The 22,400-nt window shown below is 33.7% G+C and overlaps 4 protein-coding genes across 6 annotated transcripts; all 4 read left to right on the forward strand.

The window, feature by feature from the left end:
* Positions 1-248: 248 nt before the first annotated feature.
* LOC105773741 (probable E3 ubiquitin-protein ligase WAVH2) lies at positions 249-3,288 on the forward strand. 2 transcript variants are annotated; one of them, XM_012595840.2, is made up of 4 exons: positions 249-385; positions 485-652; positions 883-981; positions 1,686-3,288. In XM_012595840.2, exons 2-4 carry the CDS (start codon positions 533-535, stop codon positions 3,081-3,083), a joined length of 1,617 nt encoding a protein of 538 aa, XP_012451294.1. In that variant the 5' UTR covers positions 249-385; positions 485-532; the 3' UTR covers positions 3,084-3,288. The 2 variants fall into 2 exon arrangements, with proteins under 2 accessions (XP_012451294.1, XP_012451293.1); XM_012595839.2 differs by having other exon boundaries at positions 314-652.
* Positions 3,289-4,588: 1,300 nt separating this feature from the next.
* LOC105773816 (protein PHR1-LIKE 2) lies at positions 4,589-8,008 on the forward strand. Its single transcript, XM_012595958.2, has 6 exons — positions 4,589-5,028; positions 6,259-6,335; positions 6,455-6,509; positions 6,780-6,858; positions 6,955-7,024; positions 7,313-8,008. The coding sequence occupies exons 1-6, from the start codon at positions 4,845-4,847 to the stop codon at positions 7,742-7,744; spliced, it is 897 nt and encodes a 298-aa protein (XP_012451412.1). The 5' UTR covers positions 4,589-4,844; the 3' UTR covers positions 7,745-8,008.
* A 1,043-nt stretch (positions 8,009-9,051) lies between these two features.
* Positions 9,052-13,993, forward strand: LOC105773477 (myb family transcription factor PHL7). Of its 2 annotated transcripts, none has more exons than XM_012595431.2 (7): positions 9,052-9,197; positions 10,832-11,056; positions 11,494-11,570; positions 11,713-11,755; positions 11,919-11,976; positions 12,772-12,841; positions 13,082-13,993. In XM_012595431.2, the coding sequence occupies exons 2-7, from the start codon at positions 10,843-10,845 to the stop codon at positions 13,619-13,621; spliced, it is 1,002 nt and encodes a 333-aa protein (XP_012450885.1). In that variant the 5' UTR covers positions 9,052-9,197; positions 10,832-10,842; the 3' UTR covers positions 13,622-13,993. The 2 variants fall into 2 exon arrangements, with proteins under 2 accessions (XP_012450885.1, XP_012450884.1); XM_012595430.2 differs by having other exon boundaries at positions 9,096-9,302.
* A 1,186-nt stretch (positions 13,994-15,179) lies between these two features.
* On the forward strand, positions 15,180-21,193 carry LOC105773700 (gamma-soluble NSF attachment protein). Its single transcript, XM_012595784.2, has 9 exons — positions 15,180-15,347; positions 15,607-15,674; positions 15,820-15,904; positions 16,114-16,272; positions 17,200-17,337; positions 17,884-17,962; positions 18,854-18,933; positions 19,800-19,929; positions 20,844-21,193. The coding sequence occupies exons 1-9, from the start codon at positions 15,301-15,303 to the stop codon at positions 20,946-20,948; spliced, it is 891 nt and encodes a 296-aa protein (XP_012451238.1). The 5' UTR covers positions 15,180-15,300; the 3' UTR covers positions 20,949-21,193.
* Positions 21,194-22,400: the final 1,207 nt, after the last annotated feature.

Below are 22,400 nucleotides of genomic sequence, written 5' to 3' on the forward strand. Positions count from 1 at the left end.
GGAGCTAAGAGTGAAATTGAGAGAAAAAGGGGAAGGCCCAATCCCCAATAACAAAAGAGTGCTCTGAACAAAGAAAAAAAAAGGTGCAATCTTACTATTATTATATTAGTGTCCAAGTGGTCCCTCCCAAGAAGCATCCTTTTGTTTTCTTTCTATGTGCCTCTAGTCTACCACTTTTTATAATACAATATTATTGTGAAATATTTGCGTTTGTTGAATAGTCGTGATCTTTTTACATAAAAAAAGGGCAACGGTGGCGTGTACTGTGTAGTATACAATGATATATGGCTCTAGAAAATTATATTATAAAAAAACAGTGGAGGTGACACCAAACACTCATTCAACAAACAGCAAACAAAGGGGCTGGTTAAGACCTTAGAGAGTGGTAGACATTTTTGCAGATTTTGCAGACCTCTGTCCCCGTTTCTCTATTTCTTTCTTTCTTTTACTCTTTTTCTTTTTCACATCCTTCTGTTATCTTCAGTACCATCACCAAAATTTGGAAGCTTGAAGAAGAAGAAGAAAGAGGGCAATGGGGGTAGGTTCAACTGCATCTTCTAAGCTCAAAAAAGCGGCTAAAAAAATGGTGGTCGCTGCATGTGGTTCTTTCTCAAAGAATACTCCTCCTTCTCCTCCTCCTCCTCCTGCTGCTGTAAGCCTTTTTTTTAGCTTCAATATTTTAGATTAAAGATCCCTTTTTCTTTTGGGGGTATGGAATGTGGAAGATTGGGTTAATCTTTTCTTTTTTTTTTTTTGTTATGGCTTGTTGTCCATAATGTTAAAAGCATTGAATGATTCAAAGAGAACCCAATTCCTTATTTTTGCAACAATTTCAATTGCTTTTGGATGGCAGCTCTAATGTTATTATGTTAATGAATGTAGATGTCAATGTCACCATTGAAACCAAAGAATAAGTTTGAAGCAGTATCAGCTGGAATTGAAGCAGAATCCATCACCAACCATAATGACCTTGCATCTAAGGTAACCCCTTTTTGATAAGCTAAAAAACACTCAATTTTCTGAAAGAAATTTCATATGATACTAGTAGAGATTATACAGCAGTTAAAGAGATTAGGAAGGCAGTGTTTTAGCTCGGTTATTTCGTGTAGCCGATCTTAAGAAGTGGCGGTCGATTGTCTAGGTTTCGAATCTCATCATCTGTGATCCTTTCCTTTCTCCCCAGGCAAAGGCTTTGAACATTTTAGCGCTCAAAAGGCTAGGAATTTGTGACTTTAAAGTAGAAAAAGGTAGAGTAATACACACTCTTAGAATCCGAATTCCGATAACCCTCGCCTCTCATCGTTGAGATGGGAAAGTGTGAGAGATATCTTATTTAGAGAGTAAGTTATTCGAGCTGTACAAACTCGCTACTTTACCTTCAATTCTACTAAGTTCCCTTTTTCTCTAGATTCATGATCTGGACATTTGTCGCAGTGAATCTAATTGGAACTGCACAAAACATTAGAAAATTTACATGTTAATCACAAATGTTTGCTGAAATTCCTACTATGATATTTACTTATACCTTTGTAGTGATATTTATATAGTATTTTTAGCTTTTGGTAACACAGGAAAAATTTCATTCTCTAGCTATCTAGATCCTGAGAATGATGGCAACATTCAATCGATTTCATTTCGTGATTGTTTAACATGGATTTTCTTTCACTATTTGTGGATTGCTGCAGAATATATGTGCAATATGTTTGGAGGTTCTGAGTTACAGTTCTGGTAGCAGTCCAGGGCAAGCAATATTTACAGCTCAGTGTTCTCATGCATTCCACTTTTCCTGCATATCCTCGAATGTTCGCCATGGTAGCATCACCTGCCCTATTTGTCGTGCTCATTGGACCCAGTTGCCACGCAACTTAAATCCACCTGCATGTTCACTCTCTTGCAACCAAAATGACCCTGTTTTTCGTATCCTGGACGATTCTATTGCTACTTTCCGGGTTCATAGACGCTCCTTCCTTCGATCAGCACGCTATGATGATGATGACCCTATTGAGCCTGATCACACTCAAAATCATCCCCGTATTGATTTAGCTTTGGTTCCCCTCCAACCAACAGTTTTGACTCACCCTTGCTGCTTTCGGCATCAACCCGGTTCACATCCATCTTTTCAGATGCCGGGAGTTGGGCACGTCTCAAACCATCATCACCATCATCATCACTTCAGCAGCTCCTCCTCATCAACTTTACAGTTGCAACCACCAAGTGGACAAACACCTTCCTACATGTGCTCCCCCTCAAACAGTAGACCAGCCTATCTCAGCATAAAATTAGCACATCCACGAGCTACGGACATGGTCTTGATTGCAAGCCCCAACGGACCGCACTTGAGGCTTCTAAAACAGTCCATGGCATTAGTGGTATTCTCCCTCCGACCAATTGATCGTTTGGCCATCGTCACATACTCATCTGCTGCAGCACGTGTGTTCCCTCTCCGGTGCATGACATCCTACGGAAAGAGAACGGCCTTACAAGTTATCGATCGCCTTTTCTACATGGGTCAAGCTGATCCAATAGAAGGGCTCAAGAAAGGGATAAAGATACTCGAAGATCGTGCACATAAGAATCCACAGTCATGCATCTTACATTTGTCTGATAGTCCAACGAGATCATACCACGCCATGAACCTTCAATTCCCTATTCCTATACATCGGTTTCACATCGGATTCGGCTTTGGCACCTCTAATGGGTTTGTAATGCATGAATTTGAAGAGTTCCTAACACAATTATTGGGAGGTGTAGTTAGAGAAGTTCAATTGAGAATTGGGGAGGAAGGGCGGATCATAAGGCTTGGGGATCTACGAGGTGGCGAAGAGAGAAGGATATTAATGGACTTAGGTGAGTGTGTACATGTATCTGTAGGGTATAGCTATGTGGAAGGAGGAAGTGAAGAATGCATGAAAACAGGGGAAACAATGGTGAGTGTAGAGGATAAGAGGGAAACAGAAGATGGGAACAGAGAGAATGGTATTAACATTGTTGGGGGAAGGACAAGCAGTGTTGAGAATTGGGATTACCATGATCCTTACATGGCTAGAAGATGGGCTAAGCATTTGCATGGATACAGGTTCTGAATCTGAAATCAAGCTACCCCAAAATCCCACTGTAGATATATGGCTTCACATTTCATTCATTTTCCACAGGGATTTTGGTCATTCAATCCAATGGCTTATCCTCTATAATATATACTCCAAAATCTTTCAAGATATCTAATTTTATTGGTGCAACACTTGAACTTCATTGTTCATTTGAGTCAATTATTCCATCAGTTAGGATAAAGTTTAGGACTTTGTTGATTGTGTTGTTGGTTGGGATTGGAAAAATCACACCATTAATTAATACTATATATATATATATATTATAAGGTGATTATTTTGGTAGTTTGGGACTACAAATTTATTTCTTTGATTGAAATGACTTTTATGTTGAAATGATTAAAAAGAATCTAATATGAAAAATATTTAATCAAGAAGTTATGCAATTTTCCATAAAAAAAAAAAGGTTGTGCAGTTCTATTTTGTCCAGCAACCACCCTTGGTGAATGCTCTCTATTATAACAATATGATTAAATTAGTACCTATTATTAAAAGGATTGTTTAGAAAATATCATTTATTATTTAGTAAAGTTAATATTTTTAAATCACATATGTTTGTAACAGTGCATATAGATGGAATTTTTAATAGAAATGATCGATTTATTTTTTAATTTAATGCATAGAGATTATTTACCTATTTATTTAAATAAAAGAACAAAATACAATCGACTCCAAATATAGGAATTTCGTTATATTTTTACTTATTTGTTTGTATATTTGGCCATCAACCATACTTTATTTGATCACAATGGCAAAGCAAATTATGTTTTAAAAAAATGGAGAAAAAAGAAGAAGAAATGATGGTAATATTGTTAGTAATTCAACTTAATTAATGAATTATTAAAAATAAAAAATGTTAATATTTTAATATTATAATGAATAATTACTTTGGTTTTAATAAATTTAAGGGTAAATTGTAAAAATAGTCACTTTTGTTTACTTCAGATTGTTTGAAATGTTACGTTTTAGTTATTTACGTCATCATTTTGTTACGAAGTGGTCACTCTACTGTTAAGCTCCGTTACCTCCCTAACTGCGGTCCTACGTGGCAATCCAAATGAGTTTTAAATGCCAACTTGGATGTCCAGTTACTGAGATAAAAATAGGTTTTTAATTAAATAAAATTAATTTAGATTGTCACGTAGGACATCCAAGTTGGCATTTAAAACCTATTTGGACTGCCACGTATGACTGCCGTTAGGGAGGTAACAGAGCTTAACGGTAGAGTGACTACTTCGTAACAAAACGATAACGTAAATGACTAAAACGTAACATTTCAAATATAAGTGACTAAAGTGTAATCTGAAGCAAACAAAAATGACTATTTTTGTAGTTTACTCTAAACTTAAATAACAAAAGTTTAGACAGTATTTTCACCTATAAATATATATTTTTATTTTTATTTGTAAGTAAATAGATATTTATAATAATTATTTACCAATCAAACTTAATTCCAAACTATACTGTATATAGCATAAAAATAGAAAGAAAAATGGAAATTATTGAGTAGTAGAACAAGTATGGAAGTAGAAGGTTGAAAATGGATAAATTAAATTGTAAAGGGCGTCGGAGCAACAGCAAGAGTCCAGTCCCAGCCCCAGCCCCAGCCCCAGCGGTTTGAGTGGCTTGTTTTTTGCTTTTAACCATTTGCGGTTCAATTCCTTTGTTCGATTGTTCCTCTTGCAGCTTGGCCATCAGCAGCAGGGTGGATGTGAGATTTGTTACAGTGAAACAACAAAAATGGATATGTATCATCCAAGTTCAAGGCTCTCATCACAAGAAGAAATGCTTAATAATCTCAATCGCAAAGCTATAGGAGAGCCTTACCTCGTCTTGACTTCCGATCCTAAGCCTCGTCTCCGTTGGACTGCTGACCTCCATGACCGATTCGTCGACGCCGTCACTCAACTTGGTGGCCCTAACAGTAGGATTTCCTTTTTCTTCTTTCAATTTCTTTCTTTCTTTTTTAGTAGTTCTTTCTGGGTTTTTGTTCATCGCCTCTAATTTTACAATCCGAACCACCTTTATTTATGTTACATTAAGAAATAAGCATTATCTGCCTGGTTATTTTCATGATGCCCGACATTTGTGAAAATAAAAACTCTGTAACTGGCTGTAAAGATGTGATTTTCTGCTATTAGTTTACTTGTGGGCGAATTGCCTTCAAAGCTGACCAAAAAAAAAAAAGAAACTTAATTTGCCATTGTAATTAGGTAGTTAAATGATAGCTGATTTTGCTGAAACCAAGTGAAACTTGATTTGATCTTAAACTTAATTTGGCATTGCACAGCTTATTCTAATCTAAGATCCAAGTTCCTAGCAGTATGTGCGGCAAAACCAGGAAGCATAGAGTTAGAAATGAGTATATCCAACTGTAAATTGGGATAGCTCTTATAGAGGTTAAGTTAGTAGAAATTTGTTTATGTTGGTTTGGTCGCATAAGCAGATGGAGTGATGCATCTATTAGAAGAATGGAGCAAATTGATGTTGCATAGGTTAAAAGGTTTAAGGAGTGGAAAGAAAAAAGACATATAGAACTTAAAGAGAGGATGATAGTTACTAGGATGATAAGGATTTTATGTGTTCAATGTAATTTTTTGTCTTTATTTTGTAGCCAACCCTAAATATATTAGAATTAGGGCTTATTGATTGGGTTTGGTTTGATTTTAAGGAACAACTTAAACTTATGAATTATAAGTTGTGCGCTATTTCTTACGAGGTTGCTAATTAAAATAATAATTACTAGAATAGTGATAAGAGTAACTCTTCCAATTTTACAACCAATCTGTCAGTCATGCCATTATTCCAAAGCAACATAATTCATTTCATTTAATGGTTGTCACTATCTTGCTTCCCAACATAGGCATATTTCCCCTGAAATTGAGAAGTTTGCCTGTTTGTACCATAATGGGTTTTTGCTGGCCATTACCAGTACTTGTTAGTCTTATGTACGTTGTCCTTGTCAAATTATTTTCTTACATGCATTATAATGTTGGAATATTCCTTTCTTAGCTATGTGATAAACTGTTGGTCTTCTTGAGTATCTGATTCAGCCTATGTTTTTATGTTAAGTCTATTTTTGGCTAATCATAATTATAATGAATTCTGTATTTTATGTTATTTCTTCTGATAATGCATAGCATAACTACTGCAGAAGCTACACCAAAGGCTATCATGCGGACAATGAATGTGAAAGGCTTGACTCTTTTTCACTTAAAGAGTCACCTGCAGGTTTCTTCATTCTTTTCAATTTTTACCTAGTCAAATTTTTTTTACAAACTCATAGTTTTTGTTAGAAATGATTCTCTTCTGGACATATTATACTGTGTGATATTTTCATTGTCGTACAGAAATACAGGTTAGGTAAGCAGTCAGGGAAGGATATGGGTGAGGGACCAAAAGATGGTTGGTTCAGCTCTAACTCTTTTTCTTTCTTAGTGTATACTTCTATGCTACTGTAAATGAATCTGGCTAATTTGAATCTTAATTTTAAGTTTCTTTCACCAAAATGATTTACTTTCATTGTCTATCTTTTCAGATTTATAAAGTGAACTAAAATATTTTGGTGACTGATTTGAATTGGATGGATGTGTATTTGGGTATTAATTTATAAGGTAATCTGTGATAAGTATTTAAAACTTGAGACTGAATTTTCTTTTTCTGATTTTCATAAAGGGATGTCAGCTTCATATCTTTTAGAAAGCCCTGGAACCAATAATTCTACAATTAACTTGTCAACTGCTGACTTGAATGAGTGAGAATTTTCATCTTTTGTGTGAAAAGTATGATTTTGTTGCTAGTATGTCAAATTTTAAGCTAAGTTCCGGATGTAAATGAGTTTTACGTGTAGGGGTTATGAGGTAAGGGAGGCATTAAGGGCACAGATGGAAGTACAGAGTAAATTACATTTGCAACTTGAGGTAATCTTTTTCATCCTTCTCTAGTACATTCTCTTTTGTAAACGTGGCTGTGAAGTAACCGAATATTTTGCAGTTCATCTTGAATATATCTGGGGTTTTATGCAATTCAATAACTTCTATGAGCTTGTGAATGTTGTCTGGAGAAACTTGTAATGAGGCTTATACATGCTTGCAAACAGTAATTGATTGATAGTGGAAAAGCCTACCAAATATGTTTGATAGAACCCTCAGGATCATTGTCAAGTTGGTTCTCAAGCTGGGTAATGTCATTATGTTTTTCCTGTACAGGCTGAAAAGCACTTGCAGATTCGCCAGGATGCAGAACGAAAATATATGGCCATGCTTGAGAGAGCTTGTAAGATGCTTGCCGATCATTTTATTGGAAGTGGTGCAGTTACCGAAACAGATAACCTGGAATTTGGTTGTAAGATGCTGAGAAATTATTCTGTTGATCCACTGGGATTTTACTCCTCCCAATCCGCTGAGGTGGAGAATGCATGCGACCAGGAAGAAGAAATGCCATCCGGTCTGCATTCACAGAGGGGCGATGGTTCTACTGAAAGCTGCCTAACTTCACAGGAGAGTCCAGGAGGATTAACAATGGAGGGATCACCTGTTGAAGGGAAGAAAAAGATGGTCAACATGGAGGCAACAACAGGATCTGTGATATGGGGTGATACCAGGGTTAATCCCCAAGGGCTAACTGGTTATGGAATGTAGAGATGTAAAATGAGTGCTACTCTTTTATGTTTGCTCAAGTTATTATTATAGTATCAAGTGAAAAAAGATGGTGATATATCTTTTGGTTATTAGTGAGAGTTTGTCTCAAAATTGTAAATCCAAAGTTGCTTATGCAGTGCTCTAAAATATCAAAAACATGTAGTCAGTCTCTTAGAATATATTGACGTATGCTGATTTTATTGGAAATTTATGGAATCTCTGAATTCCAAACTAGGAATGAACTTTGTGTATTCTTGGTTTTAACTCTTCGATCTTAACTTTTGGTGTTGCAGGCATCTAAGGTTATGATTCAATGGAGGTTGGACCGGGGGTATTGGTCTAGACTGCATTGAATCGATTGATCGGTTGAAGTGAACAAAAAAATCAGTTAAATCGGGCGATTGAGTTGGTAAAACCAAAATTTTTAATAAATTTATAAATAATTTATTTAATCGAATCGGATCTATGATCGAATCAGCGAAACCAATTTAACCACCGGGTCAGTCCACTCGGTATTTCCACTTGACGGGCGGAAATGGAAAGGCCACATAAAATAGAAAACAAACGAGATATAATAATTAATTAACGGAACAGTCAAGACGAGAAAAGACAGAAATTACCGGAATCATTGAGGAATGGACGGAATATAACAGGGTAGATTCTGTGGAAGGCCGGTCGCTACAGGCCAATATTTAATTTCTTTATAATTTTACAAATACTAAATAGAAATATTAATTAAATACTTCTTTATCAGTTCTATGATACTATTGTTTTCGACTCATAATGATAACCTTGACAAATAAAAACAATTTATTTATTTTTATTGATATATTTTTAATAATATTTTATTGATATTAAACATTATGAGTTTATAATTAATTGCTTTTAAAATTAAAAAAACACAAAAATTATTATTAAGTATGTAATGAGAACACAGTAATATTTCAAATAATCACCCAGTAATAAATACTTGAAAGTAATTTTAATTGATATAATAATAAATTTAGCTCTTGATTTTTATATATTTTGTATAAATGCTGAAAGAATGTGTAAATATTCGGACTAAATTTATTAAATCAAAGGCTCAATTGATAAAATATATAAAATTTAAGGACTAAATTTTATTATATTAATAAAAACATGTATAGATGAAAATATTTACATTATTATTAATTTACTTTAGTTGCTCACTTTCGAATTTCAATGAATAATTGTTTTGAATTTTTTTTGAGAAGGATCAATTTGCTCAATATTAAAATTTAAAGGGATCAAAGAGAACTTTTACCCCAAAAAAAAAAAATTGTCTGGCCGAAAAGCAAATTGCTTTAAAGAATGCTAAACTAAAACGAAAATGTGAAGAAAAAAAAAAAGGAAAGCAGAAATAAGCGTCTGGTCTGCGTCTTTGGACCTTTTCGTTGGCTACTTGGCTTTGATTTTGGGGTCCAAAAAATTGGTAATTCTGTTTTTTGCTAAAAAACACTAAAGAACATTTAAATTATAGTTAAGTAAGCCATCGTGACATTGAAGTTATGGTGGGATGCTCATAGATCTGTTTCTGGTATGCTTTGCTTTGCTTTGCTTTGCTTTCCTCTTTCTCCTCTCTCCATATTCCAAACTTTAACTGCTCTCTACCTTTCTTTTCAGTTTTCTTTTTCGATTTTGGAGTTCAATGAATGGAGTAGAATTAGGAATTATGTTTGTTTATCCTGTAATTTGTTCCTAATTTAGGGTTTTATATGATAGAGGATTGCATCACATATCTCTTTTTTGACCTAAGAAAAAACAAGCAAACAAAAAAAAAATCATCTCTTTTCTTCACCTTTCTTGTTTTGAGTTGTATGCTAAGAATATTCATATTTCGAGTATACAATAACAATCAGCTGGACGCCCCTTTTCTGCTTGTATAAACTTACGCACTTCATTTTTTTTTTGTGTGTTTCTGCCTCTTTTAACTTAAAATTTTCCTAGTTCTAATACCCATTTCAGGGACAGTGGGGATATAATGAAGAAATTATATTTCTTATTTAATTAGTTTGTACGTCAGAGGGCTTTTATAAGACTTAAAGAAACATGAATTCTCAACTCTAAAAACTAGGAAAACAATCAAAACTGAATATTTAATCTTGTAATTATGGAACAAATTAGGAACAGAATAAAACTAATTTCCTCCAACAACTCAGCAGGTTTTAGGAAACATATATTTTTTAGAAGCAGAAATCAGGTAAATATGTGAAAGACTGAAGCAGTCAATGTGTATACCTAATATTTGCTTACAATGGATAAAACTTAGGTTTTCTTTTCTATTTGACACCTTCACTTCCTTGATCTCTTTAAACTTTTAAGACTGTTTCACGGGTTGTATTACATATGTTATGGTGGTTTAGTTCAATGGTTGGAGAAAGGGTAGAAATGGATGGAGTGTTCTCAGCTGCATCGAGACAGGCAAAAATGGGGAGTTATATGCAATGTTAGTGCGTAACAGGAAAATTCAGTAGCTATGGAAATGGTTTAGGGTTGTTTATGATTGCAAGGAGATATTGCTGATGATTCTTCCTCTAATCTGTTGTTTATTTTTGAAGGATATATTTTGACCAATTAGAAACTTGTGACTTGTCACGGCTCGCTATAGTCTGCCTTTATGATTACATTTGATTTCAATCACGGTCTTCCTTATTATGAATTCTTTGGTTTTGTTCATTATCACATGAATTACATTGACAATAGAAGTTTTTCTAGCAACTTCTGTTAAGGTGATATCATGGAAATATTTCCTTGTTAACTGCAAAAGTTGACAGATAATTTGATGGTTATAAATGCATTTAGTGATGATATTTATTAAAACAGTAACCTTGAAAAGCGTCATTAGGTGCTTGAGGAAAATGCTAAAATAATAAAAAGAGGAGGAAACATTATGGGGTTGGTTGGCTAATGGTGCTAATAATCCTTCTATTCATGCTTTCTTCACCAACCTCTGTGAGACTGTGAAATTTGCTTCTATGATGCATTTAATTCTTTCTTAGTATGCAATCTAGCTGTGCTTTGCATTTATTATGGTCTTTATGTATCTTTTATTCCCATCGTTTGTAGATGAACAGCAAATGTATCATCCAAAGACTGTTCCAGGTTCAAGTTTAGTTCGCAGCAACTCTTTGGTTCATGGTCAGCATTTAGATTGTGGTGCTAGCTCAATGGACCCTGTAAGTGGAGGAAACTCCAGCAACCCTAATCTTGCATCGAAGCAACGATTGCGCTGGACACATGAGCTCCATGACCGCTTTGTCGATGCTGTAGCTCAACTTGGTGGGCCAGATCGTGAGTCTCGTTAATGATCACCCTTGCTAATATTTAATTCTTATCCTGAATTTGTATGTGCTTGTAATGACTAGGTTGGCCATAAAAAAAGGGGTGCAAAAGGTTGGAAATTATGATGCCTTTATTTTGCTGCAAGATTGATGAAGTAAGATATTTTTGAAAGAAGGAAAACCAATTCTCTAATTCCTGGAAACTTAAATGGTTAAAAGTGATTTCATAACTTGAGCATCTCTGTTTCATCTAGTCTCCTGTTTTTTGAGAATTATCCATAAAACATTTCCTGTTAAGTTGCATGAGAAACCATTATTTACCATGGTGGCTTTAATTTTTTCATGGACGTGCTAATGCAGAAATTTTAATTACCATAAAATTTTCATGTTTATATATGGTAAAAGTGTATAACGGTGAAACAAGTTTCCTTCTTTTTACCCTCTCAGGAGCCACACCAAAAGGAGTTCTTAGAGTCATGGGTGTGCAGGGTTTGACAATATACCATGTCAAAAGCCATTTACAGGTATAATTCTTTTTTCAACCTAATGAAGAACTATACTTATTTATGTGCATAGTTTTGGAGCTCCCCAGGAAGTGAGGTTTTTGTTGAATGGTTCATGTATCATCTATGACTTTTGTTAACCCTACTGTTCTGATCCATCCAGAAATATCGACTTGCGAAATATCTCCCTGATTCTTCTTCTGATGGTAAGTTTCTTTTATCAATTTTTATTTTTTATGTAGATGTAAATTGATGTTAAAAATGTTGTTTTCTTGAAGTTTATATTCTTCATACTTAATTATAACTCAGGTTGTTTTGTACAAAACTTTTCTTCTTGATATTGCTTGTTTATTCTATTTGTTAATGAAGGTAAAAAGCCTGACAAGAAAGAAACTGGAGATATGCTATCCAATTTGGATGGTTCATCGTAAGTGAAGCTGCTGCTTTTTCAGTGATTTTAGTTTTTGAAATTATCCTTTTTCATATATATTCACCAGTTTTCAGAAGAGTAATTATTAGTTTCAACTTGTTTCTTGAATTTTGGGATGGTAGATTTTATATTTACATGCATAAGAAAACCTTAAGGTATGCTGGAATAAAGATAACATTCTGGAAATTGTCAGTCATATCAAAATGGCTGGTTAAATAGGGTTTTGGTACCTGTGAACAGGTAAAGCAAAATTTTAATCCAAATTGGGTTTGTATAGAGACACCTTTGGTTCCTGTTGTTCTGACCTGATATTATTGTGTTGACATTGTAAGCAAATTTTAATTGTAACATTATACTTTTATTTCCTTATATCCTCAAGATAGTGGATTACTTTTTAAGGTATTAAATTCTTCAACATAATCAAATAATTTTAGTTATTGAATTGGTTGTTATTAATGATTAAAAAATGGACAGAGCTAATCTTCATTTAAATTATAGTTTTGAAGTTGGGTGTGCAAATCATTCTCATCAAAATATGCGGTGCAGGTATTTTGTTGAATATTAGCTTCAGTTCTTTAGTTCAATATTGGTTGTCGGCTTGGGCACCTCAAATCTTGTTTTGTTTTAAAGAGTCGATGTAGGAGGCAGGTTACATGTTATCACCCCTAGTTATTATGCCTTGTGTCTAGAATCAAATGGATTTTTTAGTAATTTCCTTTCTTATACCACTATCTATAAAACTCAGTATTATATATCTGAGTTGAAGGAATTTTTTCCTTTCCCTGATTGCAGTGGCATGCAAATTACTGAAGCTCTAAAGTTGCAGATGGAGGTGCAAAAGCGCTTACATGAACAACTGGAGGCATGTATTCTCAATGCAAATTTAATATTAATTTGTTATTATGTTTGTTTGGCTCTACTTGCTATTTGGAGTAGCATGGTATTGAGTGTCAACAACATTCGGGCTCAGTATTTTTCTCTGTATTTATTAAGAAACCGGTGCAATTTGCTATATTACTGTGCAGTGACACATGCTTTAAGTTTTTGGTGTTTCATTTACTTGTCTTCTCAAAACACAGATTTCACCTCTGATATACAACAGGTGCAGAGACAGCTACAATTACGGATAGAGGCTCAAGGAAAGTATTTAAAGAAGATTATTGAAGAGCAGCGCCTTGGTGGAGTCCTTGCAGAAGCACCTGGCACAGGAGCTTCAGTCCCAGCGTTGGGTGACAATGGCCTGGAATCTGACAAGAAGACTGACCCTGCAACTCCAGCCCCAACTTCAGAATCTCCTTTGCAGGATAAGGCTGCCAAAGAAGGAACTTCTGCGAAGAGCCACTCTGTAGATGAGTCTTTCTCATCTCATCATGAGCCTTTGACCCCAGATTCTGGTTGCCATGTGGGTTCTCCAGCAGGGAGTCCTAAAGGGGAGATGTTGAAGAAGAAGCAACGGGTGAGCATGGCTGGAGCATTTGCTAAACCGGAGATGGTACTTCCACACCAGATACTAGATTCGAGCATAAATGCCTCCTATCAACAATCGCAGTCAGTTTTCATGGGAGAGCAATTTAATCCTTCATCTGGAATATCGATCAGAAATGAGAATCAATCAGGGAAGGGTTCAGGAACGGAGCTGTAGTTTTATGTGCTACATGGTAAATGTTGTTGGTTTCATTTTGGCCATGTATTCCTGATGAGATTTCTGATTAGGTCAAAAAGAAAAAAAAAAAAAAGAACTTGTTAATGTCTGTTGTTTGAGATAATTAGACTGAAGTAAATGTGTCCCTTTGACCTAATATATGTAGCATCCATATAGTGTAGTGGAATTAATTACAGTGAACGGTGCTGGGGACTTGGCTCGAGTGCCATGTCTATCAGTGATTGTTGTGTATTTTGGCTAAAGGTCTTAGAAAGACTTTGATGGCTGGCTTTAATTGGGTAACGTGGATTAGCACTGTTACTGTTGTTTTTAATTCTTTAATAACTTAGTAAGTCGACTTTGTTCATGGGATACTGCAGGTAGTCATGATGTCAATTTGCAGGCTTTCTACGTCATATTTGCAAATAATATTTTATTTTTTTAGGCAAGAACTATCATTCAAATTAGTTCCAACTTTTTAGGGATTATTTACATATTAAAATGGTCAGCTTTAAAAGAAATAATAAAAGATTAAATTAAGTGATTATTATCGTATTTAGAATAAAGCATATGATAGTTGATGCAAAAATATAATTTAAAATGTTAGGCTTTTTGTATATCTATTTTTAAAAATATCCTAATTTTAAGATTTAGCAAATTACGGTGTAAAATATATATAGCAAATTATATTGCAAAAATGTATCACCAAAGGAAAATGATGAGTGGCCAAAATCCAATATAGCCATTCAAGATGAAAAAGGAAATTAACTCAGATTTAAAATTATTAGATTTTATTATATAAATTGTTTGGCGTATTATTAAAATTAAGTATTAGTTTCTTTTTGATATAATTCTGATTCAAAATTAAATTATTCTTGAAATACATAAACATCTAATTAAGATTTAAAACTATAATTAGTGAATATTGACAATAATTAATTTTAATGTCATATTTGTAAGGAAAAATAATTTGATTTAGGCCCGTGTAGCATATAATGATAATTTGATTCGATGTAAAGGAAAAAGATACTTATGAATACTCTTTATGATTTAAAATTACTAACATATCCCTAAAATAACATTAACAACTCATCCTCTACAATCCCATTAACTTGTTAAGGTCTATTATTAAATAAATTTTAAATGAAAATATTATTATTTTGCTATTATTTATATTGATTTACTTTTCTTTATTTTTAATTACAAAATCTATTAAATTTCACATATATTTATATAAAAATATAATGCAATTTAACATTTTATTTTAATAATTATAAAATAATTTTATAAGTAATTAATTTTATTATTTTAATTAAAAATTATTGAATAAAAAATAACCTTTATATTTAAAATTCATTTAATAAATAAACTTGAGTTGGTATATTTTTCATGACTAAAGTTAACATATTTCAGTCAATAAATTGAGATTCAAATATTTCATCAAAAAATAAATAATTATTAAATTAACAAAAATTCATGATTATTGTGTTCTTTTTTTTTTCCCCCACTTTTCTATCAACAACTTTTTTTTTTTTTTTTTTAATGTTAGTTTCTTTGCGTTTAAATTTTAATTTTATCCCCAACATACGGAATCGGCATAAAATCAAATCAAAGTCGTAAAAATTAAACAAAGTCCAATCCAATCAAACACAATTCATAGAAAGTAAAACTCCGACGCCATGTCCAGCTCCGATCCCAACAAGCTCATCTCCAAAGCCGACAAACTGTTAGCCTCCTCTCTCTCTCCCTCTCTAAAGCTCTTACTTGTATGTATATTTAGAGGTTGTGTTGTAATTTACTTAGCTTAAGATTCTTAGATTTGCACTTTTTGGTTTTTGATATCCGATCCCATCGCTTGTAGAGTTAAATTGATCAAATTGATTTGATGTACATAAGGGGGGAAAAGTGGCAAAATGAATCAATAAGCATCACCCAACTTGTATCGAAAAATATTAGCTAATGTCTTAATCTGTTTATATTTGTAGAACAAAGCTAAGTCTTACAAGGTGGAGTGCAGATTGGAAAAGTGCTACTCTTTTATATGAACAAGCTGGTATGCTATCTACTTATTATTCGACATCTAGGATTTTATCTAAAATATTTAGTTGATTTTTTAAAAGAATTTTCTACTACAAAATTGATCATGTAAATGTCATGGTTCTAATGGCTTTTCTCATTGATGCTCATGCTGTATGTAGCAAATGGATTTCGAGTTTCAAAGGATTATGAGAAAGCAAAGTTGGCATTCGAGAAAGCTTCCAAAGGACAAGAGATGCTAGCTTCGTATCCTTAATTCTTTTCTTTCACTTTATATTATACATTTTTTTAATGCTATTCTTTCTATTTCATATCCAGTGTGTATATACTTAAAGACTTCAACTTGGAGGTCTAAAGTTTGAATCTTGAGACAGGGATGGTATAATAGAGGGTTCATGTACCAAAAATAGAAGGCAAATATATATCCGTTGTTACATCCTTTATAAGCTAATCAGTCCCTGGGATGCTGCTAAACACATGGAGTCTGCTGCTGCTTTAGCAAAGGAACTACGCAACTGGACTGAGGTTATCGACTTTTACAGAAGGGCATCTGAGCTATACATGCAGTGTGACAGACCACAACCTGCATCTGATTCACTTGCCAAGGCTGCCCGGTATGGACATTGCTTGAACCTTATGTTGTCTGAATTCTGATTTACATCATTTCAACTCTACTAATCTGCAATTCAGGTTTTTCAATTATAGCTAGTACTCTTGCGTATACACATTTATTTTTATTTAGATGGAACTTGACATGATATTCTTAAGTTCAATTGAAGTTGAACTTGCTCCATTAAGTGTTTTTTCTTGATCATATATGGTCAACTTTTTTATTTAGATGGAACTTGACATAATGTTCTTAAGTTCAAATGAAGTTGAACTTGCGCCATTAAGTGCTTTTGCTTGATCTTATATAGTCAACTGAAGTCCATCTTGTAAAGCTTTTGATATGACTCCACCATTCTCCTCCACTGTTGACTTATTATAGGAGATGGTGGAGTTTTATCAGCTTTCCAATGTCATTATAGTTTCTTTTTACTGTCACATCTGTGAATATGCTATTTGATTCGAATTGGCTATCAAACACTATTATTTACAATATGCAAGAAAATATCATGAATTAATCTTATTTCTTGGTATTTTCATGAAATTTGAAAAAGCATAGCCCAAATATCATGGACGTGGAATATTCTGAATTTTCAAATTCAAAGATTCCGGTTTCACTCATTCTTTTTTCCTCTTTCATGTTTATGGAATTATTATTGATCACTTGAGAATATTGATTTCCAATGCCAATATGCATTCAAATGAATATTCATGCAGGATGTAATTGTTTTTATTTGTATTATACATGTATTTATTTCCTAGTGCTTTTCTGCTTAATATTGTCAATTAATTGGTGTAATCAATAATCATTTCAAGAAACCTTTAAAAGAAAGAAAAAATCTCTTTGTTTCACATGCAACAATATAGTTGCAACATCACAGACTGAATCACAACTGCAATTTCCTCTTTAATCTCTTAGTACTTTTTCTTTGTAGTGCTTTGGAGGATGCTTTGCCTGATGATGCTGTTCAACTATATACCGATGCTTGTGTTATTCTTGAAGATGATGGAAAGGAACAGATGGCCTTTGATCTGTTTCGAGCTGCTGCTAGTGTTTATGTAAAACTTGAGAAGTAAGGATTTGCTTCTTAATCTGTTGAGAGGCAATATATTAAATCCTCATTCAGAGGATTGATAAATGAAAGTTACACCCTTGTGGTGTATTACATTCCTAAAATTAGAATACTGCTGTTTCTTAAAATAAAAGAAAAAACCAAAAACTGGAGGGTAGTTTTTGATTTTACTACCATATGATCATTAATTCGTAGTTAAATACGGACCTATTTTCGGCTAAAGGATTTCAAATGGTTTTATGTGTCTTTGTCTCTAGTCTGGAACTATGGAGTTCAGGTTGAGTAGACCTAAAGCGTGTGAATTGTAATTCCTTTTTTAAGCCAATTTTTGTCTTTGTTTAGTTGCACTTCTAGTAAGTATTTTTTTCTTTCATTAAGCCACTATCCATGTTAACTCCTGGCAGCATGCACTGCTTCATGACTGAAATGTCAAATGTGTTATAATGCTTGTAAATTTAGAGAATCTGGTCGTAGGCAACTACATTGTTTGCATATATAAGCAAACCTTATATGAGTAGGCATTATTTATGTTTTTGTTATCCTCAGGTTCACTGATGCTGCTACTTTCCTATTGAGGTTGGGCTTAGCAGCTGACAAGTGCAATGCTAGAAATAGTCAGTGCAAGGTGCGACTTTATATTTTGCAGCCCAACTATTTCCGTAATTACTAAATATCCATTCGTTGCCATTCCATTCCTTTGTTTGTAAGTCAGCTGATAATTTTTTCCTGAGAAGTATAATGTGGCTAATTTTTGCTAATTTCTCTCTAAATCCATGTATGCTTTTAGAAGTAGTGGTGTTGAACTGCTTTATGACTTAATTAACTTGCAGTTTAGTTCCATTATACATATTTTTGCTACTTTCTGCAGAACATTTTATGTTTCCAACCCTTTATCTCTTTCTTATTGTGGCTGGTAGGAGATAAAACAAAACTTTCTTTTTTGTTAACATTTTTGCAAGGATGAAAGTAGGATTTTTGTCCTAGTGGCGACAGTCTTGCATGAACTTTTTTAGGACTATATACTGAAACCATCTAAAAGATTCCTTCTTTTCTCAAATTGAAGGCACCTATCTTGGACTTGGTATGCTGATCAAGAAAGTGCTTTCCAAATCAAATTTCCCAACAAGTTTTGGTTGACTCTGGAAGATGTGACATATACCTATTTGCCTGTATAAACTGAGTTTTTTCATGAATAAACTGACTTTTAAATCTGATTTTAAGTATTGTGAAACTTACTTCCTTAAGTGGTATTTACTGCATGGTTCTACTTAATTCGGGTTACTTCTTTATGCACCATCTCTAACAAAGTATAGCTTTGTATATGTGATAAAAACGTAATCCCATGAGGTGTTATTGATCTGTGTACCATGTGATTTAATAAAGATCACCTTCTTGCTATCATCTGAAGGCTGTTGTTCTTTTTGCTTGTTTGACACTAACATTTTCTTCTTTTGTTCATTTACTGAAAGGAACTTTGTTGGTAACAATCTGCTAACCCTAATATATATAATTTCAGGCGTATCTGAGTGCAATTATTGTGTATCTTTATGCTCATGACTTAAAGCAAGCAGAGAAGTGCTACAATGATTGTTCACAGTAAGTGCAGTTATCTTTGAGCTACCTTTCAAACCAATATGTATTGAGGCATTTGTAGTACTCAGGAATGTGGTTAGCGGCTCTGGACTGGCTGATCTTGTTAGTGCACTATCATTTTAATTTTGATTGATATTTAGGTACTCATCACTATCATATGAGACATTGCATGAAAAAAGTGATTCTCCAGCAACTGAAAACAACCGTCAATAATATCTTCATTCTTCAGCACCTAGACAAAATTGAACTAAACGCATGTTAGGTGTTTGTTTTCTATGTGAATTTTCTCAAAAATTGTCAATCTATATGTCTACCAAATGCATCAAAACACTAGCATTGATTCTCTGCCCTGTAGTCTTACTGTATTGTAAATTGTGTTTTTCCCCTTATTTTATAAAGTTCTGTCCTCTCCCCTTAAGTGTAAAAAAATGTGGATCCCATTCACAATTTTCTTTACACTGATGACTTTGGAAACTTTTTTGTTTATTATTACAATATTATGCCCCCAATGGATGTTGTTAAGCATTTTCATGTATATTAAAGGCATCAAGCAATAGAATGATGATAGTTAAACTTCCTGCTACTCTAACTTGTTTTTTGATTGTTATTGTGAAAATCACATCATATATTCCTACCATTTCAATGTTTGGTTTTTAAGGCGTAATGTTGTCTCCCCTGCCACATAAAGGAAAACCAGTTACGTTATGTATCCTTAAGATTAATGCTGTAGCTGAAAGCATCTAGAAGAAACCAACAATACTGTCTACCCATTTGTTTTTGTTTCCTGTTTTATCTTTTATACTTAAAGATAATGACATTTGCTTACAGAAAAGGTGATCTAAACTACTATTGTCTATGGATATTTTCAGAATCGATGCTTTCTTAAGAAGTGATCAGAACCGTTGTGCTAGTAAACTTCTTTCTGCTTATACAGAAGGTGATGTAGAAGAAATCAAACGTGTAGCTCAGTCGAGTACTATTTCCAATCTTGACAATGTGGTATGTTTTTTTGACCATTTGCACCTTTGTTTTTGGAAATACATGTGCCTCTCCTACAATAAAGTGAATGATTTTGTGGGGACATTTCATCTTCTGCATGCTATAGTTGGATTAAATCACTTAGCCTAAGATTCGACCTATGCAACCATGGAAGATTCTAATTGGCCTAAAACCATGCAGTTTATGTGATACTTGGCTTATAGTTGCCCTTGGCTTAGAGGATCTTCTAAAGAACTAACATGGGAATAAAGGAATTCAAAATTTAAAGCACATGTCCATGCACACCTGGGCCACAGATATAATAAATACATGCGTTTTGAACCTTTATATAGCCAATTAAAGAACTGAGATCATAAAGTTGACCATGGTAGGAAAAGGGAAAATATCATTGAAGTTGGAAGATTTTGGTTTTTGTTATAAGCTGTCATTTGAGTTTCTTCTCCTGAAAAAGGGCTAAGTGGAGCATACTTCTATTTTGTTGTTTCTATTGTGTCCTAGTTGATTTAATTTGGCATTTTCCTATTGAACTCATTGTATATTAAAATATATAATAAAAAGTGTACGATTTCCATTTTCTACAATGTGGAATGGGATGGTGGGATACACAACAGTGTAGCTCCCATCTTCTAGTTGATGCTGTTCTCCTTCGCTTATCATCTAGCTTTCAGTGGTCAAACTAGATATTAGAATATGATTTTCACTCTGCATATCATCTTGGCTAAGAGAAGAAGGCATTAAAGAAAAAAACATAAGGTGGTGTTAGTGGGGACTCCTGAAAATCTTGGTTGCTTTTGAATGTACCTGTCTATATTTCATTTTAATCTTACAAAGCAGATAGACAGTGATTCGGGACATGGAATGCTATTCCTTCAATTGCAGACAATTTGAGTGAGAAAATGAAATTGTGTGTGCAGATCATAAAGCTTGCAAGGAAGTTGCCTACTGGTGATGTGGCTGAACTAAAGGAAGAAGCTGCTAAAGGTGAGGAAGAAGCACTGGATGAAAATGACCTGACATGAGTTTTACCTGTAAGAAATTGTTTCATCCTCTGCATCCATGGGATTTGTGTGTGCTGCTCATCCCATCCTTTCTTTTCATGTAATTACATAGGCATAGAAACATGTTCCATTTAAGTTTGCTTTAACTCTTGTTGTGCTTTGCCTACTTGAAAAAGAATGATGTTTAATCATTTTTAAACTGTTGCTTGTTTATACGAGTGGGCTTCACAATGCAATTGCCCTTATTGGAACTTTCTTCTTTCAAACTAAGTTGCACGTTTTACAAATGTATGCTTTGGGGAGTAAATTCAAGGCTCATTAGCTCCTTTTGTAAGGTGGTTTTAATCTCAGCAAGACGATGGCACGCTTTTAAGTTGTAGTAATGTGTGTTAGAATTGCACATATATCTTGCAAAAAGAAAAATGTATTTGTATGAATATTAAATATTTGTTCATTGAACAATAATAAATTCATCCAAAATGCATGGCAGTGATGGCAAGTTATTCACAGTTGAAATGCATTTAAGAGTTTAAACAATGCATAAAAACTAAAAACCAGAAGCATTTTGCTAGTAAGTTTGTAAAGATGATGATGCACAGTTTATTAGGATAAGATTTAGTGGTAAAGAATTCAATATATGTATAAACTTAAATTATTTCTGAAATTTTTCCTTGAAATTTCGTTATTTAAGTGCTATTTTGAAAAGAATGGCAAAGTCTCATTTTTATTTTGTTCACATAGCTGGCGTGATTGGGGCATGTATTTATTGCTTCTAAAGGTAGGTAGTTCACCAGACATGCATGTTTAGTACTAAACTGCAAAACACTATTAACTCATATCGTGTTGTAAGGTTACTCTATCAATCTATAAATAGAGGCTCATGCATGTTAGTACTAAATCGTAGAAAACTATTAATTCATGTCGCGTTCCAAAATTACTCTACCATTGAGGCTCGATAAGTAATCGAGTTTCCATTTCGTCATATTCAAATTAAAGAAATTGAGTACTCCTATGGATGCTAACAAAAAAAAGCTTCATCAAATTCTTTGATTCAACTCAAAGAAATGTTGCAAATAGGCTTCACAAAATTCGAATTAAAGAAATTGAGTACGCAAGCTTTCATCATATTCAAATCAAAGAAATTGAGTGCAACTGCAAAATGAAATTCAAGAGCACCGTAGAGTGCTAAACTTTCTGCAAGGAAAGAAGTGCGCATTCATGCTACCAGAAAGCGCATAACGGGTTTGGAGGAGAGGTAGCAAGCGCTCATTATTTATGGAGCACTCGGAGCACTCGGTCACTTGGGAGATTAGAAGAAATTAAAAAAGGTAGTTAAGTCACCTTCAGTTTTTTTATTCCAGGATAGTATTTAATTGAAATAATAAAAAGTATGAATTCTGCAAATAGGTTTCGTCTACTACGATGCTCCAAACAAGCTTTTTGCAATTTATATCGAAACGAGGATATCTGCAA

The sequence above is a fragment of the Gossypium raimondii genome, chromosome 6, assembly GCF_025698545.1.
Source record: "Gossypium raimondii isolate GPD5lz chromosome 6, ASM2569854v1, whole genome shotgun sequence".
NCBI classification, from domain to species: Eukaryota; Viridiplantae; Streptophyta; class Magnoliopsida; order Malvales; family Malvaceae; genus Gossypium; species Gossypium raimondii.

Excerpts from the sequence above, each read along its gene's own strand:
- LOC105773816 (XM_012595958.2), top strand. The coding sequence starts at position 4,845 with ATGGATATGTATCATCCAAGTTCAAGGCTCTCATCACAAGAAGAAATG. Across the intron at positions 5,029-6,258 it reads TCAACTTGGTGGCCCTAACA|AAGCTACACCAAAGGCTATC; the intron begins GTAGGATTTCCT and ends TAACTACTGCAG. Across the intron at positions 6,510-6,779 it reads GGGTGAGGGACCAAAAGATG|GGATGTCAGCTTCATATCTT; the intron begins GTTGGTTCAGCT and ends ATTTTCATAAAG.
- LOC105773477 (XM_012595431.2), top strand. The coding sequence starts at position 10,843 with ATGTATCATCCAAAGACTGTTCCAGGTTCAAGTTTAGTTCGCAGCAAC. Across the intron at positions 11,571-11,712 it reads ATGTCAAAAGCCATTTACAG|AAATATCGACTTGCGAAATA; the intron begins GTATAATTCTTT and ends TGATCCATCCAG. Across the intron at positions 11,977-12,771 it reads TCCAATTTGGATGGTTCATC|TGGCATGCAAATTACTGAAG; the intron begins GTAAGTGAAGCT and ends CCCTGATTGCAG.
- LOC105773700 (XM_012595784.2), top strand. The coding sequence starts at position 15,301 with ATGTCCAGCTCCGATCCCAACAAGCTCATCTCCAAAGCCGACAAACT. Across the intron at positions 15,905-16,113 it reads GGACAAGAGATGCTAGCTTC|TCCCTGGGATGCTGCTAAAC; the intron begins GTATCCTTAATT and ends TAAGCTAATCAG. Across the intron at positions 16,273-17,199 it reads TCACTTGCCAAGGCTGCCCG|TGCTTTGGAGGATGCTTTGC; the intron begins GTATGGACATTG and ends TTTTCTTTGTAG.
- LOC105773741 (XM_012595840.2), top strand. The coding sequence starts at position 533 with ATGGGGGTAGGTTCAACTGCATCTTCTAAGCTCAAAAAAGCGGCTAAA. Across the intron at positions 653-882 it reads CTCCTCCTCCTCCTGCTGCT|ATGTCAATGTCACCATTGAA; the intron begins GTAAGCCTTTTT and ends TAATGAATGTAG. Across the intron at positions 982-1,685 it reads ATAATGACCTTGCATCTAAG|AATATATGTGCAATATGTTT; the intron begins GTAACCCCTTTT and ends GGATTGCTGCAG.